This window comes from Aythya ferina (assembly GCF_964211825.1).
Source record: "Aythya ferina genome assembly, chromosome: 2".
Lineage (NCBI taxonomy): Eukaryota > Metazoa > Chordata > Aves > Anseriformes > Anatidae > Aythya > Aythya ferina.
Window position 1 is genome coordinate 115,750,783 of NC_140297.1, and position 17,733 is coordinate 115,768,515.

At 39.8% G+C, this 17,733-nt stretch overlaps 1 protein-coding gene across 1 annotated transcript in view; it reads right to left on the minus strand.

Annotated features, from left to right (window-relative positions):
• Positions 1 to 17,733, minus strand: part of ASXL3 (ASXL transcriptional regulator 3) — a 130,677-nt gene that overhangs the window by 104,161 nt on the left and 8,783 nt on the right. The window contains exon 2 of the mRNA XM_084510706.1: positions 2,544 to 2,630. Coding sequence (XP_084366832.1) covers positions 2,544 to 2,630 — 87 coding nt within the window. The remainder of the gene's footprint in view (positions 1 to 2,543; positions 2,631 to 17,733) is intronic.

A 17,733-nucleotide genomic window follows, 5' to 3' on the forward strand; every position in this document is an offset into this window, starting at 1 on the left:
GGCTGCAGCACAGACCAAGAAAGATCATCTTTGGTAATGGCAAAGGGACCATGCTGGTAGAAAGGTACTAAAAGAAACTGCAGAGCTTGATGAAGTAAATGGGTGCATTAAGATTATGTGGCAATGGTTTGGTAGCAGAGTAGGGCTGCAGGGGTAGCCTCTGTGAGCAGAGCCCAGCAGCTGCCCCATGTTAGATCAGAGCCAGCTCCAGACGGCTCCAAAAGGGACCCGCTGCTGCACAGAGCCAAGCCACTGATCAAGGCTTGGTGGGCTCTGGGAGAGCAGATGTAAGAAAGGGGAAAACAAACAAACAAACAAACAAAAACCACTGCTATACAACAGCAGCTGGGAGAGTGAGGAGTGAAAACCAGCCCTTTGGCCCCCAAGGTCAGTGCAGCAGGAGGGCAGGAGGTGCATACCTTATCAGATCTTAAGAGTTACGCACTCAGATGACTTTGCAAGTTTGTGCCTAACCAGTATTAAAACGTGGCAGAAACACAACTTTTAAATAAAATCAGAAATTAAATGAGAAACCAAACACCTCCAAAATCAATAAACATCTTTGATTTATTATTATAATATTTTTTTACAATTGCAGCATCTAGAATTTCTAGACTAATCAATTCAGAATGACCTACCTTACAGCTTTATACAATTTTTCACGTAAGAAATAAAGAACGTTGAATGTTACCCTTTTTCACTTATCCAGACACTCATCGCCACATATGGGATCCTGCAACCAACTATACATTCACACATACCTGCACATACCATGAATAAACATCAGGCCAGAATGAATCTCAGTTTCCTTCCTGTTTGCCTGAAATCCTCAGTTTCTTAGTAACTGAAGTAATGAAAGAGAAGATCTGGTTTTGAACCTCATTAAAGGAAATTTTATCCTATTATTTATTCTGCAGCAATTAAAAAGGGTTTCTGCATTTTCTACATTTAAATCAAATAAAAATGCTGCCCTCACTACCTCCCATAGGTTTTACGCACACAATTTTATTTACATACTTTTTAGGGAAACAAGAATTTTTAAAATTACAAAGAAATGCTATTATCAGGCATGTAAGCTTCTCCCATGTGGTTGCCTCATATCACAAGATGTAAGAAGAAAGCAATCTATGCACTGCTGTGAGAAACAGTATCTTAATGAAAACAGATTTTCAAATGTGGTTGTTTGGTGTGTTTCTTTTTCTTTTTCTTTATGCAAATCCTTGCAGCATAACACACGTTTGGTCATTCGTTTTCAAAAGTTTTCATTCCCTTGTTTCTTTGGCCCTGCCAAATACACTTCAAGCAATTCCTTGGCAGGAACTAAAGCATTTCATATCTGTAAATGTGGCAAATTCAGCTTCATCTTGCACTCCATCTCTTTTGCACTCTTACCAAAATACAGATATTATAACCATGTTATATGGGTACCAACAAAGCAGTGCATGGCCACACACTGCAAATGATCACGCAGAGCATTTCTGTTCCTTAGGAACAACAGTGAACTCAGTAAAAATATATCCCGCAGTTACTTCTGGCTCAACAGAGTACATTCAGAAGTAATGGAAATAATGCGTTACTACTGCTCTACTCAGGCTTTTTGTTCCCCTTTTCTAGATTTTAGGTACCAAATAAAGGAATATAATTAAAAATAAAAACAAATATTTCCCTTTGAGACAGCAACACATATTAGAATTACTTATTATAATAGAAAATTTTTATTTTATAATTTGGAGAAGAGGAAACTGCATCTTGTAGGAGTCAACCACCAAGCAAACAGTTTTTCCTTATTTTATTTCCTGCCCAAATTTCCATCTGAGGGTCACTGGAAGACCTACCAAGCAGAAACTGGATGGAGCACGCTCATCTGAGTAAACCATACTTATCTGATCTCAAAATACTGGAGTCAACAAAAGACAACTATGATTTTCATGGGCTCTGGATAACCCACCAAACCTCTAACAGCTTCATGATTATAGCTGAAATCTGCATCCAATGTATACTGCTATTCAGCAACTCAGGATCCAGGCGCTGCAACCACGCAGACTAGCTCTCAGTGCTCAACCACTGCTCTCCATCCATTCCCGACCCTTTATCAGCTCAACCCCCACTGCTGCAGGCAACACCAGCATGTCATAACAGCAACTTAAGTGCCAGACCACAAACTTAAGTGAGAGAAAGAGTGCTTCCAACTCCACCTCACACATTCTTCACACACATGATGGTATAGGCAACACAGCCACCAAGCCTGGGGCTTTCAGCAAAAATGAGAAGCAGCTCTGAGCTTTCTGACTAGATCCCACTCTCTTTGTAAAGAAAGGCTACTGGACTGGAGCTAACCAACAGAGGCCTTTTGGAAGGTACACAGGTATGCCAGTCACTTTCCATCTTAAAAGCCTAGAACTAATGAACAAACAAAACCCATCAGCTGTATTTCCCACTGTGGCACCAGAAATTAATTCAGCCATTAACCAGCACACTGTGTTCTGTGAACCACTCCTCGATGGTTTTCAAAAAGACAGTCAAAATACAGAATATATGACCACTGACCTTGTTTCTTTTAACCCTTCTTTCTGAATGACTTCCAGTATTTGTTTTGCGGTCATTGGTGAGTTGGGGTACTTTTCCAATGCCTGAAAAGAAATAATAAATGGGTAAGTGTCAAGACATAGCTGTCCCATGAATCTGAAAGGTTGTGTCTTCATGCAGTCTTTATATAGTCATTTGTGAAAGGCAGGGAATGGCAGTGTTGAGACTGGAATCCTTTGGCTGTTGGAAGGCCAGATACAAATCAGGAAACTGCAGCAACAGTAAGGTTTACTTGCTGTATCTACTGTGCTGCCTGGGAAAAATTCTCAGCAGGTTCCAGATAAAGAGTTGAAATACACAACTAATTTTATGACACAGCAACAGAATTCCTTTCAAGCAGAAAGGAAAAAAAAAAAAAAAAAAAAAAAAAGCAAGAGACAGCTAATTGTGGTCTTCCTCCCACCCTCCTTTTCAAAATTATAGATAAATAGAACTATCTGAGGTCATTTGAATATTCGACACTTAGGTTTTACTGTGACCTCAGGAACAAAGCAAAAGCTAAGAGTTTCCATTCATAGAGTAGGAGTTTCTATGAAAATTGACACAGGTAGGTTTCAATTTTCAAATGTTCTTTGTTTCTAGAAACCATGAAAAATGAAGTAGTCAGAACAGTCACAGCACACGAGATGCTACATGACAGCGTGCAATATATTTTTCCAGTTCAGCTCAGTTTTCCACTCCTTTGCCTTTTCCAATCGAGCCCAAAGTAACCCATTCTTCTTTCCAGATACAACCATCTTGAACAGAATTTTCTGGTTTTCCACTTCCTTTTAGTCCCAATCAGTTTTGAGCTGTTAAACAAACAGCTGCTCTTGTTCATTTAAAGTGCCAGACTGACAGCCCTGAAAAAAATGAAACCTTTCACTCGGCAGTAAAAGGTGCAGCACAGGCAAGAGCAATGCAAGCTTCCCAGAGCATCTTGCCAACATCATCTGAGCCAGACCTTGCATTTCTACCATGAGTAAACAAGAAATCAGTTTGGTCTCCGTACTCATCTAATCCTGAGCTTCTCTCTAGTATTTACCAAACAGTGGCAATTGTGAAAGTAGCTACTACTATGTGGATATGTGCCCACTAGGAACTAGAGACACCACCAAATCATGTCATGCCAGTCACCAAACTGTAAAAGATGCTAACCAGGGCTGTAATTCAAACAGCTCACAAAGCCAAAGCCTCCCTGCTCACTACCAATTGACCAGCTCAACCTTCTCTTGCCATTTTATAATTCTGACTTGCTACCTGTTCTCCCCTTTCTCATCGAAAATGGTTTACCAAATCCTTTGGCTGTTTTGCTGCAGGTGAGCTTCTTATCCTTTATCTTTCAGTTCCACAAAAGGAAAATGCAGAAGTGAGGGCTGCGCTAGAAAGGTCTGGGAGCTGAACTGAGCTTATCTCATGTACATCGATAGGCAAGATTCAAAAGGGACCTGTCAGGAAAGGAAAACCGAAAGGTGATTTGAAAGGAGAAAGAAGAGTGGATAGGAGAGCATGACAAGGAGTAAGGACAGAAGGAACTGCACAGAGCTGGGAAAAGGGCCACTGCACAGCAACGCATGAGAAGTGATACGAGGCATTAATGACAGAACCACATAACACATTGGGAAAATGACAATGAATTTAAGGACTAAGACTCTAGGATGAGAAGAAGTTGATGTGTGGGAAGATACAGAAATGGAAAGTTTAACCTTTGAAAAGACAACGAAGAATAGGGACGAGGTCAAATGAGAATACACCGAAATGGAGGGAAAAGAAGGAAACGGAACAGAACTGGGAACATTCCAGAGGGCAAACTGGAAAGGACAGAAGAGGAAACTACACTGTACTGGACACGGCTATGAAGGAAACTGTGTGCACTTGAAAGTGGGGTTACTCACTGTGGAGGATTCCCTGTTTCTCTTCCTGAGTACAGGCCCCTCAGCACACCTGGGCAGCTCCTCCCTGCAAGTGAGAAAATTTGGGTAGCCCTGTCCCCTTCTCTGTGACATCACATCCTACTCTGCAGAGTCAGAAAACGTGCCAGGTATTACCACGTGGATTTGACAATAATGGGAAGGAAACAATAACACTACATAAACATCAGAAGTCCCCTTGTTCTGGACAATGGGAGAAGGGAGAGCAGTTTGTGCTGAGGAAGCTGCACTGAACTGGTTGTGGAAACAATGGCCAGACATACAGGATACGGAAGATCATCTTCACCAAACAACAATGAAACCAACAAGCAGGATGCATAGCACCACTACAGAAAGCTTAATCAAACCCACAAGGCAGATTTCAAATACCACAGTATGAAGTGAACACATTCAGGGTATAATGACAAACTGAAACACAGAGTATGTTAGACAGGCTGAATGTGCTGGAGCAAACAATTGCTCATTGTGTGGATTTATTTTACTGCTGGACATGTAGCGTGGGCTGCAGTTCATATACTCTATGAATTTAATTCTGTTCATCTAACCCTTTAAACAGAGGACTGTTATTTAAAGAACTGTTCATACCCAAACTGAAAAGCATAAATTCTCCAATTCAGACACTACTTAATTTGAAAACCATCTTACTGTGCACTTGATTAAGTTTTCTTTATCGTAATGAAGATTAATCTAGCGGAGAACCTTAGCAAGGATACCTTCTTCTGCCCTTCCTACCATCCTGTGCCCTCCCCCAACAACTTTAGCCTAACCATTTATCAGAGGGAAAAAATAAAAATAATTACTTGGAAAAACATTTTAATGACAATGCCATTATTTTCTTCCCCCAGTTATGGAAAATAGCATCTGAGTATTATTTAAGAGCCTGTGAGCTAATGAATACACTGAACTGATAATTGCACAAGCGACTTTTGCCTCTGTATCTCACCATTAGCATTGCTAAAAGCCCACAAGCCTTTCTGCATTTCTAGACTTTTAAAAATATTAGAAATTCAAATTGAATTACTAACTGTCCCTTAAGGCAAATAAAATACTAAAATGCAGTAGCATACTTAAGTCATAGACTCCTTGGTCAGACAAAGTAATCACATCCTTTATCTGTTTTGAATATCTTTCTCCTTCCTCCCACTCCATCCACCAACACTCATGTCATGTACGGGTAGTGACTAATAAAGCTGGAATTAAAATATGCCAAAGTACTGTCATGAAGACCACGATTGTTTCGATGTGTTTTGTTGCAAAGGACAATGGCAGAAGAATGGTTTGCACTGACTGCAACCTCTATCACAGAGGATCAAATATGCTCTATTTATTCCTGCCATTCAACCACAGCCTCAAAAAGGGACAGCCACTACATAACTAGGACAAACGATTTGATATCCATCAGGACAATCTGGAAGGGAACTGCAGCAGTCATTGCACTGAACACATTCTTGGTGTTCATTCAAACACTGGTTAATAGCTCAAAGAAAGGCAACTGACCAAGCACAAACAGTGGAAATCAAAACTCGCAGCAATGGTTGCAGCCAGACAAACTGTTAGAGGTCTGTTTCACCTACATATATCAACCCACAACTTAAGCAATATTTAAGCATAATAGCTGCACAAATGCAACAAACAGGGACATTCCCAGTTCCGTTTCAAAAGTCTCGTCAGTTACATATAACAAGAAGAAATCCCAATTCCTTTTCTCAGCAGGGTATCTATCTTGTATACATTTACACTGCTCAAAAAACATCAGGTGCTACGCCAGGGAAAAAAGCATTTTCCGGTGAGCTGTAACAGGAGAACTCTGGAGCAGAGTCAAAACTCTCAGCTCTGCATAAGAGGGAAATCCTGAGTGCTCAGCTCACCTACGAAATCAGAACAGAACCTCTAGATAGTGGACGGAATTATTAATCTGTACATAGAGCTGCAGGAAGCTGATCTGCTCAACCACTTGCACTTCGGCCACTAGAGGGAACACAAAGAGAGGAACAGCATGAAGAAAGGCAAACTAGAAAGTAAGCTTTATGGCCCCCCATAAAGGCTGCCCTGCAAAACTGGGAAGCTTTGCCAGAGAAGCAGCCACCAGTCCTGCAGCTAAGAGTTATCATGTTAGCAGAAAACAATTCTTCTCAAGGTGAACCAAGTGTGGATAGAAACAGCGCCATGGTTCAAAAGCGGCAAGCAGATCAGTCCAGTGGTCTTGGTGCTGCTGGTCCAGCCACGGTACAGTAAGGTTAAACTGAGCTGAGCCTTCTTTTTTTTTTTTTTTTTTTTTTTTTTTTTTTTTCTAAGCTCCCTGCAAGGATCTGAAGGTCAGATAGCTGACAAAAACCAGGATCATTTTATCCCATCTGCTTGGTCAAACTGTAGGCTGAGCCACAGCTCACAAAGCGGAGCAGTTCTCTGTAGAACGTTTTTAAATAATTCAGCAGGAGAAAAAGGAACAGTACGGCTATTGCCAGCGCTCCCACTCAGCAGCTAAAATACAAGTCTGGCTGAACTGCACAACAGGCAGACATTCTCTACTGCCCAAAGAGAGCAGGGTGAACAGAAGAACAGAAAAATATCTTTCCTTCTCCTAAGCAGTAAATATATGATCTTTCCTAGCCACCCATTACTAAGTTAATTGAAAGATGGAGTCCCAAGCAGGGTACAAGAACAGCGTCCTGGAATAAATCCAGCATTGTCTTTTCCAGCTGCTTGTGTGAGGTTAACAGGAGGACTGACTTCTATTGTGGGAAATGCCCCACTCAAATCTTTTGTATTCATTTTTGATTAACGGCTTCAGTCATTGGGGAATTATCGGCAGCCTGGTAAAAGTTCAAAGCCCTTTGTGTGAAGAAAGATGGGTAAATGGTTAGGAGAGGAGAGGGTTGGGTAGGGTAGGATACAGAGTGGGGGAAGAAAGGAATTGGATAGACATGGGTGAGAAAGAAAACAGCAAGGCTGAGCAGAGGGAGGGTACGTAATATTGAACAGCAAAGAAGGAAGAAAGTAACAAGGGAAGATGCACTACAAGCTATTTGAAGAGAAGTTCTCAAATAGAGGTTCGTGGAGATGGTGATTAAGAGAAAGGTAAAGACTAATTTCCAAGTACTAAAACATTAAAAGAATGAGATGGGAGTAATAACTCTTCTGGTAGGCCTTTTGTCTGTAAGCTAGTGGAGCTACTATAAGGAAGTTATAAAATTTGAGTGGAGGTAGATGTATTTCATCAACGATGTCTTTCACGATATGCTCTATATTATGAATTTGCCTTTGTAATTCATGCATCATTACAGATAAGAAAGAAGAGCAAAATCAAGCAAGGAAAGTAGCAAAGCTGTAATAAGAACAAGAAAGCAACATGCGAAGATGCCTAAACTTGCTGAAATACATGAAATGTCTGATCCTCATTTAGGGGATCTGTCGGTACAGATCCATGAACACTTCAATGACTGTAACAGGATGAACCCAGAGTAAGCAGAATTCTTTCAAATAGATGTGGAAGGTCAGGATCAAAGACACACATCCCAGCGAGCAGCATGTCAAACTTTCTACCCTGGTACGGGTACCACTATTAGCAGAATTACTATGAATATGAGAGTGACACTCATCTTTTGACGTATGCAATACCTGTAACCTCCTTATCTCCCACCTTTCCACATCCCTACTAAAACACCTTTCTTCCCCTCCCTTTACCACAATACATTCCTGCAGTACATTCCTACGTCCTCTACACCGTGATGCATTAACACATCCATACAGAGGCTGTTCATTGCTGTGGGTTCCCCAAAACCAACCACAGGCACCCATGCATTGCCTAGGTAGCCAAAACGTGTGTGTGCCAAGTAGCTAGCTAGCAGCATGCTAGCTCCGAGTTGCTGACAGGACAAACTGCATTGTGAACCTCCCATGGCTCGTAGAAGATATTCTCTGCCTATTTAGTTTACAAAATGAGTGTAGAAGTTTCAATCTCTGTATCAGTGCAGTCAGCTGAAAAACACGGGCCAAAGCTGTATACAGTTAGGAATCATTATTCCAGGGAAGAGACCAGGAGCAAAAAACAGCTCTGCCACCCAACAAAATTACTCCAATCTCCACTAGCTCTACGGGATCAAACAGGCCACGATCCTGAAATGCCTCTAATTCCAGCAGGGATCAAAATTCCCCTTTGGCTCTTACCCCTGTACAAAACGAAGAGAGGCCATGTTTAGGTGACTGGGACTAACGGAGCAGAATGGATGCGAGCGCCCTGCCAGCTGCCTTTGTGCTACTGATAAGAGAGGGAAGGACCACCACCAGTGTGGTGTGTCCAGCACTACTCAGGGAACAAGGCAGAAATACTAAGAACCACTGAACCCCAACCATATTCACTTCATATATGCTGTTTTCTCTATTGAAAGCTGATATAGATTTTTTTTTTTTTCTGGCACTGGTTATGCAGCAGTGTTTTTTCCAATGTTGCAGCATAGTAAAATCAAAAGAAACATGAAGAGTAAAACTCCCATAAAAATCAATAGAGAGAATGAGTATGTGCTTGTTTTAAAAGCTTTCGTCGCTTAACTTCCTCAGGCAAATGTAATGTGTAAGGGTTACTTTTAATGTGAGAAATAAAATTCCTACTGGCTACTCTCTGAACATACCAGATGTAACAAGAGGCGACAGTTATGCCGGTTTTGTTGCCATTGCTTTATTACCAGAGCTTATCTTGTTTGACAGTGTCCTAAAGATACAGAGCTAAGATTTCCAGAAGGTGGAAAAAAAAAAAAAAGAAAAAAAAAAAAAGAAAACCAAATCTAGAATCTTAGCAGAATGAAATATTTTAACTGTGTACTCTAGCTAAATATTCTTACATACCACTTTTGGCAATTTTAAAGTATTTTTTCCAGGTAAAAATCACCTACTAAATGGATAAGACAAGTGGCATTCTGCAACTGACATTGACTCCATTGATGCACCATGTATACACTTAACCAACCCAGAAGCACTCCTCTTCATGTTTGAAAATATGGCTAATGACAACATATAAATAACACTGTTAAAATTATGCTTCCATTTTAATTCTGTAAGAAAGGTGGCATGAGACTACCTCACAAAACCTGCAGCACATTTTGATGCTTAGGTGAAAAGCCAGTAGAAGTGCCAGTTGATCCTCTTAACCTCACAGGGCACATCCATAAACTTCACAACTCACTTGTTTGCTCTGTTCCTCACTCACAGGATGATACACAGCATTGCTCCCTTTGGATTAATAAGTAAGAAGAGAGCAGAAAATTACTAAGAATCTGTCTTAGCAATTTTATTCCAGAAAAAAAAAGACCAGAATGTGTCCAACACATAGACAACCTGGAAAGAAATTTCTGAGATGAGTGAAGCAAATGATAAAGCAAAAAACAAACAAACAAAAACAACAACAACAACAACAACAAAAAAAAACACTCTTGCAATTACAGAATTACAGCCACAACAAAAAACCCACTTTCAGTTTCCTGAGCCCACCTGTACTGGAAGCAAAATGGAACACAAAAACTTCCATGAAAGAAAAAATGATGAAAGCTCTGCTGGGTCTTTTTTGCTTTGTTTTTAATTGGAGTTATTTGTTCTTGTCAGAACTCGCAATTCAAACCAGTAGAGTCTTATCAGTCCTTGTGCATTATGTACTTTTTTCCCCCAAAGTTGCACAATGATTTCGCATGAGTTTTCATTAGTCTGCATCATGACATCATTGCGTGCGGAATTCAGTTCACTGGCACAATGCAGATCCACTGCTTATATTGCTCTGAGAGCAGATAGGGTAAGTCGCATTTTTGAACTAAAGAAATACAGCTTTCTTAGAGAACGTGTAAAGAGAGAATTCTTTTGTTAGCTGTCAGTGGGATTTTGCTATCTCTGTTAAATATATAATGGTTAGTGTCATAACAAAGATCAGCCATCATGTTATGGCATTTATCTTCATGAGTGAAGAGAGGAAGGGCTACTGTGATTTATTCCATCTCTCCTCATGAGACGATTAATGTCATAAGAGATCAGCCTTCAGTACTGACTTGTACACAGAATAAAACATAGGGCTGGAGTGGGATGCTAGGCAGTTTTAATTGCCACAAGTTTGGAAGCCCACATTACTTACAGATGGCACAGTTGACAATTACTCATCTAAGATTTTCAAAAATAGAAGAATATTTTGTGGTTCACTAACTCATATCCATTTTATGTTGCTTACTTGTTCAGCCCTCCTTACCAGTCCTTCTACAAAATCCCTTTCCCCATCTCATCACCCAGGTCCACCCACAGTTGTCCTGTTAAACACAGCATTCACTGCAGAATTGAAGTGCATATTGGCAGTCTACGGTGATATTTGTAGCATCTGTTTAAAGCCTTGAAAAATATACTATTTAACAACTATTACTGAGAAACATTTGTCACAATACAGACAGATTACAAAGAACATGTGATGGCTCCGTATCTGAGTTTGTATGTATATGTAAATATATATAAATAAAACTTTGGATAGAAGGAACACCTTTCCTCAAGTTTTGAGAAAAGTTACACAATCTCTTCTTCCCAAAGGTCTTGTAAAACAATCTGACCATTCCCAATTTACATTAATAATCTTTCAAAACCCTATCACTTCAGAAAAAGCATACACATATTACACTGTTTACATACTCCCAACTCCTTCTCGTAGAAAAAAAAAAGAAAGCCTCAGATTATATTGTGGTGTTGAAAAACATGATAAGCAAGAGCTCTGTTAAAGAGGAAATAATTATTTTTCCCCCCATATGGAGCGAAAATTAGTATCTGGATTTTCTCAAATTCTCCTTTTCTGGATATTGATAAATCATGCCACACTGAGTAAAATTTAATTCTTGATTTTTTTTTCCCTTTTAAAAACAGCGAATCTTTACCATTGGTTTGCATCAACTATAATAAGTTATTAAAGAGCTCTCACCACAAAGCATTATCCTTATCTGCGTTTATCAAGTATTGACTCAAACACTTTTATCAGGCTGTTAACTATGTCCACATATAATGTAATCAGCACCTGAGGCCAGCCACACCAGTGAGAGCAGCCAGGTAACAGCGTAACATCAGGGCAAGAGAGAAGTATTATGAAAGCTAAGGACGTTTTTTTTTTTCTTGATAGGAGGAGAGGTGGACAGGAGAGAAAGATCAATGGGACCTTATCGGTACAGCTGTCTTCCAACTGGATGCTGATTTCCCTTAGAGATTTGAACCAACAGAAGCAATTGTTTGGCATAGGTAAGCCGATTCAATCGTGTCTGCAGCCTATAAAGAAGAAAGATTAACTTTCTTCAGAACTGGACTTGGTAAGGAGACAAAATGCTGACTGTTAAACCAACTGTTTGCAATCAAATCTCAACCCAAAACAGAGAACGTGTCATCCTCCATGAGGGAAAATCCTGAAAATGTTCAGGATAATCTGTAGTTGTGGAGGCTGCCAACTCCTGACCCTTTTGGAAGGCGTTATTCCATGCTGCAAGGCCAGACTCCCAAAAGTCTATCTGGTGTATCACTGGCCAGGTTGCAGCGGGAAATGACCATCACACAGCTGCTAATGCCAAGCTCTGGAATCACAACAAAGTAATTGGTCAACAGAGATGAAGGGTTTGCTAAAGGAATGTAAATACAGAGACTTCTTATAAAACTAGGCTTCCTGTTCAAGGCAAATCTCTATCTTTAAGGGTCATTAACTTTACAGCATATTTCTTACCTAAGACACTTCACTATACACTCAACAGATTAAACTGTTAACTGTCGAGAGAATACCCAAGAAAAGCCATGCAAGGGCAAAACACGGCTGTTAGATAGTATATTCAGTCATTAATTTTATTTTTTTTCTATGAGCACCGATATAAATATATGTGAGTTTTCCCAAAGTTGCATCTCCTCTGGAAATGCAGAAGTAATAAATTGTCTGCTCCTAGGAAATGTTACTGGCAAATAACTTCAATGTCCATGGGGCTTAGACACAATGTCTTAGATGTAATGTTTTAAAAGATGATAATAATACATGTTTTTTGCTCCATCTTCTATTTCCTCTCTAAAATAGCAAGCAACAAAAAAGTGAAAATTGTTTCATGTGAAGTTACACTGACTCAGCTTGGGCTTCCAGTGTAACTACTGAATGCACACCGTGCCTTTGAACCAATGTGAGGCAGTAACGAGGTTCGACTCAAATCCTGGAACGCAATCTTCTTTAACTATGCCAGACAATCTCATCCAAAGACATAAAATTATACACAGAAGATTTAGGCACTATGTTCTCTGAGGTTAAAGAGAAAATAAGCCATGGTGTCCAGAATCACAATAAGAAAACTAGAACAGTCTCATCGTCAAGCATTGTGTCGGACAGACTTTAGGAGATTTTAGGAGATACGTATGTTTTGCTGCTCTAGAAATAACCTTGGCAAGATCATTTGAAACTAATTCTGAAAATTCTGGTAGGAGATCTTATTACCAAACAGATGAGAGAAAATTTCAGAAGATGAATTGGCCTTTTCCATTATTTCAGAGAGATTACTTATAATTTCAACAATACCATTTTGGCTGAGATAGCCCCCATATTGGAAATTGTTCTAAACAGAATGCAACATAATAAAAACACAGCATTTCATTTCCAAAACAAAGATTTTGTCTTTTACAGAAAAGACATTTTTTGGTGGTGGTGGTGGTGGTGTATTGTTCCCCCCCACACACACACCACTTTTTTTCCCCCCCTCTCCATTTCCACCCTTAAACTACCAAAGTTTGAGAAGAATCCAATCTCGAAAGATGAAGATTTGTTACCTAATTAAGAGAAATGGTGAGAGAATAAATAAACAAATGAAATGCAATTTCATCCTAGAATTCAGAATTATTCTTTTCTGTTTCTTTCACTTTCAGTCATAGATTGTCTCATCCATTACATTCACTATACTATTTCTCACTGGTAGAAAAATATCTCCTCTTCTTCACCATTTCCCAATGCAGCACTACCATCCTTCCCGCAGGATTACATCAGAATTACTCAGGCACGCTCTCTTTTTACCACATGACATGCCAGCAGACACAAACCCAGTTTCATTCTCTTCTACTAATCCCAGAAAACATATGCAAGTACTAAAAGTAACAAGCATCGTAACTATTATGTATGCTTGTAACATTAAAAAAAACCAAACACATTATTTTCAGAACATTAATTGTCAGAATGCCCTCCCCAGATCCTTTCCCTCCCCCACCACACCCATGTTTTTCTCTAAAATTAACTCCAACATTTAACAACACTTTAACTAACACATGAAACTTCTTCCCATAGCAGCTCCAAGAATGCTGATAACAGCAAACAGGTGCAGTGCTTTTTTATTATTATTTAAAAAAAATAAATAAATAAAAAAATAAAAAACTTTCAGTCTCTTTGCAGCTCTTCGAGAAGCATTTCCCAACCACCATGCATATATACCAGCCTCCGTGATCCAGGCAGCTTCTTTTACAGTTCTGGCTCAGAATGAGAATAGGAGCATTATTGTACTTTATTTTAACATTACTTTAAACTGTTTGAAACATTCTCCTACAGCTCAGACACAATATATTAAGTTTGCATATGGAAATTACAGTACGAAACCAAGTCTGTCCTCATTAAGGAAAGTCACACAGCTAGAGACTTTTTATTTTACTTTTTTAATTAATGGAATCGTTAAAGGTTTCAGCAATTATAGAAAGATAAGAATGTTTTGAGGATGTGTCAAACAATCTATCTCCAAGCAAGGCAGATAACCCCACAAATGAACGGAGACAGAATTGTTCTCTATTGGAACAGATCACTTCTTTCATTAGAAACTAATCTACAAAAAAAAAGTCTAATGTGTCCCTGAAGAAAATCCTACTTAAAGCCATCTAATTTGAAAGATCAAGATCTCTTAGATTTTTGGTTTGCCAGTTTTTCAAACAAGTTAAAAGACAGCAAGACAACACTCTTCTGGTCCACCTTCTAAAGCTACACAAAATAATCCTGGTCAACTGCCTTGATTCCATTCCTTCAGAATCTTAAACGTTTCCTAGTTTCTTCATCTTCTACTGCTGTAGGTTTCAAGCCCGTGGTTCGCAGACCAGTTGGAAGATTACCCTTCTGGAGTCCATGAGGCAATACAGCTCAAATGATTGCTCAGACACTGATTATCTTTAGCGTCTTTCAACATGCCCCCTCCTCTTATTGCTTATGTCTTGCACTGGATCCTGCACCCTTCATTCATTTCTCCCACACTTATTCTCTCTTTCACTGTACACCTCCCCAGGCAGCCCTAGGTGAGTTCTGCAGCCTCCTCCTCAAGTGTTGCTGCTTCTGCGGACCTGGAGGCTAAATTAACAACCCACAATGAACGTCAGACACTTAGTGCAAAGGACTGCTCATTGCACAGGCACAGAGAAGTTCCTGTGGAGGTACTTTGTAAATGCAAGAGTCATCAGTGATGGATGAGTAATGGACATATACAGCATGCAGTAACTTGCAGTCAGACTGATAAAAATCTCCAAATTTACCTTGGGAAGTCATAGCACTCCAGCTCTTAAGTACTTCTGCTACTCTAAAAAAGAGCATGTTTTAAGATCACAGCCTCTCAGAGGGGCTCACTGAGTCCTTGGAACACTGTGTCACAAAGAGCACAAAAGATCCCTCTTCATAGGATAACCACAGTGCTCAAGCAAGCTGAGAGCAGTAATTCCATTTTCTTTCAGCATCTACTCTTTGAGTGCTGATCCCATGCTCTGTAAACCATAACATTCACCAACAGACTTTTTTACTAAGGAAAAGGAGCACGACTCCACAGCAAAGACATAGGCTCGGTTATCACTGACAAGTTTCACTCAAATGGGTAACTCTCATTTCAAAAGTGACAGGGGAAATTGGCAGTGAGTCAACTGATCCCTGAGCACTGACTGACTGGAGGAAACAGTATTTTAGTGCAAAAAATTTAGTTTGCAAGATGAAAAAACAAACAACTGGACCAACTCAGGAGCTGAGAGCAGTGTCCATTTCTTGCTGGTGCTATCTGTTTCCCCAAAGGATGCTGGGGCTCATTACGAGCAGACTGAATGTCCCAGGCATGCAGACTTGTGTCTTTGATTCTCCCAGCCAGTCTCACAGAGCTGTAACCCAATACTTAACATCGCATATAAGATTTGGGCTGCTAAGTCAGGAATTCGAGGGACCACATCAAAACAGGAATCCTTACTCTATCCTCTCATCAAATATTACTTACAGGGATACCTGGCAAAAATCACTTCAGCTATTGCTCAGAAGGCTACTGTTTGACTACCACCCACATTCAAAGCCCCCAGCTGCACACATAGACTGGGTACAGTGAAGTAAACCAATGTTTTAAAAGATCAGTAGCCTTATAAACAACAAATTATTCTGTATACTGCAGCTTCCCCTTTCTTTCCTATGATCTGGCCCAACAGACCCAAGCACTTGCTGAATTGTCCAGCCATGCCACTGGTGTGTGCTTAACAGACAGCAAATGTTTAATAATGCAATGCAACTTGACAGCACAGCGTCCTGGAAGCAGGACAAAAGAAAGACAAACAACCTGTTTGACAGGCATTGCCAATGTAGCAGAATTGGCTACACAGACTTTTTTTTTCCCTCTTGGAAAAAAAAAGAAAAAAAAAGTTTAAAACAGAGAGCTCGGTACAAGATCAATCCACGCAAATACCAGGTAGTCCCTTGTACCTTCAGGCCACTACACCCTGCCACTGGTCACCTTGAAACCAGTGACAAAAAGGTATTAACATATCTCCAGAAACTTATTTGAAAATGTCTTCAACAGTGATTATGTCTTCAACAGAGCTTATTCCACAGCTACACAATGAGTCCTACAAAGTTGTCATACTTACATTTTAAAACAGAAGATGAGTGCTTGCAAAAATCTCCATTATGAATGAAATAGCTTATGAAACAGACTAGAATGCACTACTGACTGCTGCTGCTAAGTATGAACCTGCTGCAGCATTGCTACATCAAAACTGCTGAAAACATCCAGAGGCTTTAAGTACTAAAAACCCTCAAAAAAGACAGATGAAGTGACTGAGCACCATTAAATAAATGCAGAATTCTCAATCTGAACAATAAAACCAGTGCTTGCTGTCTAGTCACTGTCAGGAAAATAAAAAAATAAAAAATAAAAAAAAGAGGTAAAGATACATTTGAACTCTAAATGACCTCCATTGGGTCTCTTCAGGATCACTTTTTTCTCCTAGTTCTCCCATTTTTAAGTAGGACATGAAATTCCACAAAAAGAGCAGATGCTGGCAGAGTCCAGAGAAGTCCTAGCTCAAAAAATGGGTGAAGAAAGTTACCAATTGATTTCGTTGATTTCACAAACCTAAAGCTAATTTTGGGCATCTGATTTAGTTTTAAGTCTGACCAGACAATGTGACCTTGAGGCCCTCTCCAAACTCACTTTCTTTGATTATCAGTTCTATGATTATCAAACTAATAGTTTAATTATGATGAACACCGAACTCCACAGAGCTTCTGTTTGGTCTTACCTGCCTAGAATTTCGAAACAAGAGAAAAGCCCAATGAAATGAAAGAAGCTGATGTGATCAAAGAACACCATAATTTTGAGATAGCTGCTAGAATCTCGGTCCAAAAGAAAGACAGCCGGCTATGGCCAGTGACTATTTACTCCCATTTACTTTGCTAGGTAGTACTGGCAGACGTGGTGACATGCATTACCACGCAGTACTGTATTCCTGGTACAGCAGTGCCAACAGACACCCCAGCAGCTGGTAGATAACTGGGAATTTTGAGACATAAAAAGAATCAACATTTATCCAGGAATAGACATCAATAGATCTACTGAAGCAACTGGGTGTGGAATTTATCCAGTTACAACTGATGGGACTAAAAGAAAAATAATAGAAACAAAGTTATCACTTACTGAAGGACAATGTTACGTGCTTAGGGAATACAATGATTGTGGTAGAGCCTATCATAAAAAAGGTTTGAATCATAAACGCGAGAACAAATCCCATGGGACTTGAAGATTGCCTATGACTTACTAGATTCTGTAGACATTTCAAAAGGAAACTCACCAACCACTATAGGACTTAGGTGTGTTCTCCAGGAAAGGAAGACAAACTTTGACCCTCACATGGTTGTTGTGTACTTTGGTTAGGCCTCTTTTCCCTCTCTAGGCATCAGGTTATACAAGGAGCTGATCAGGATGACTGCTTTACCAAATTCATGGCT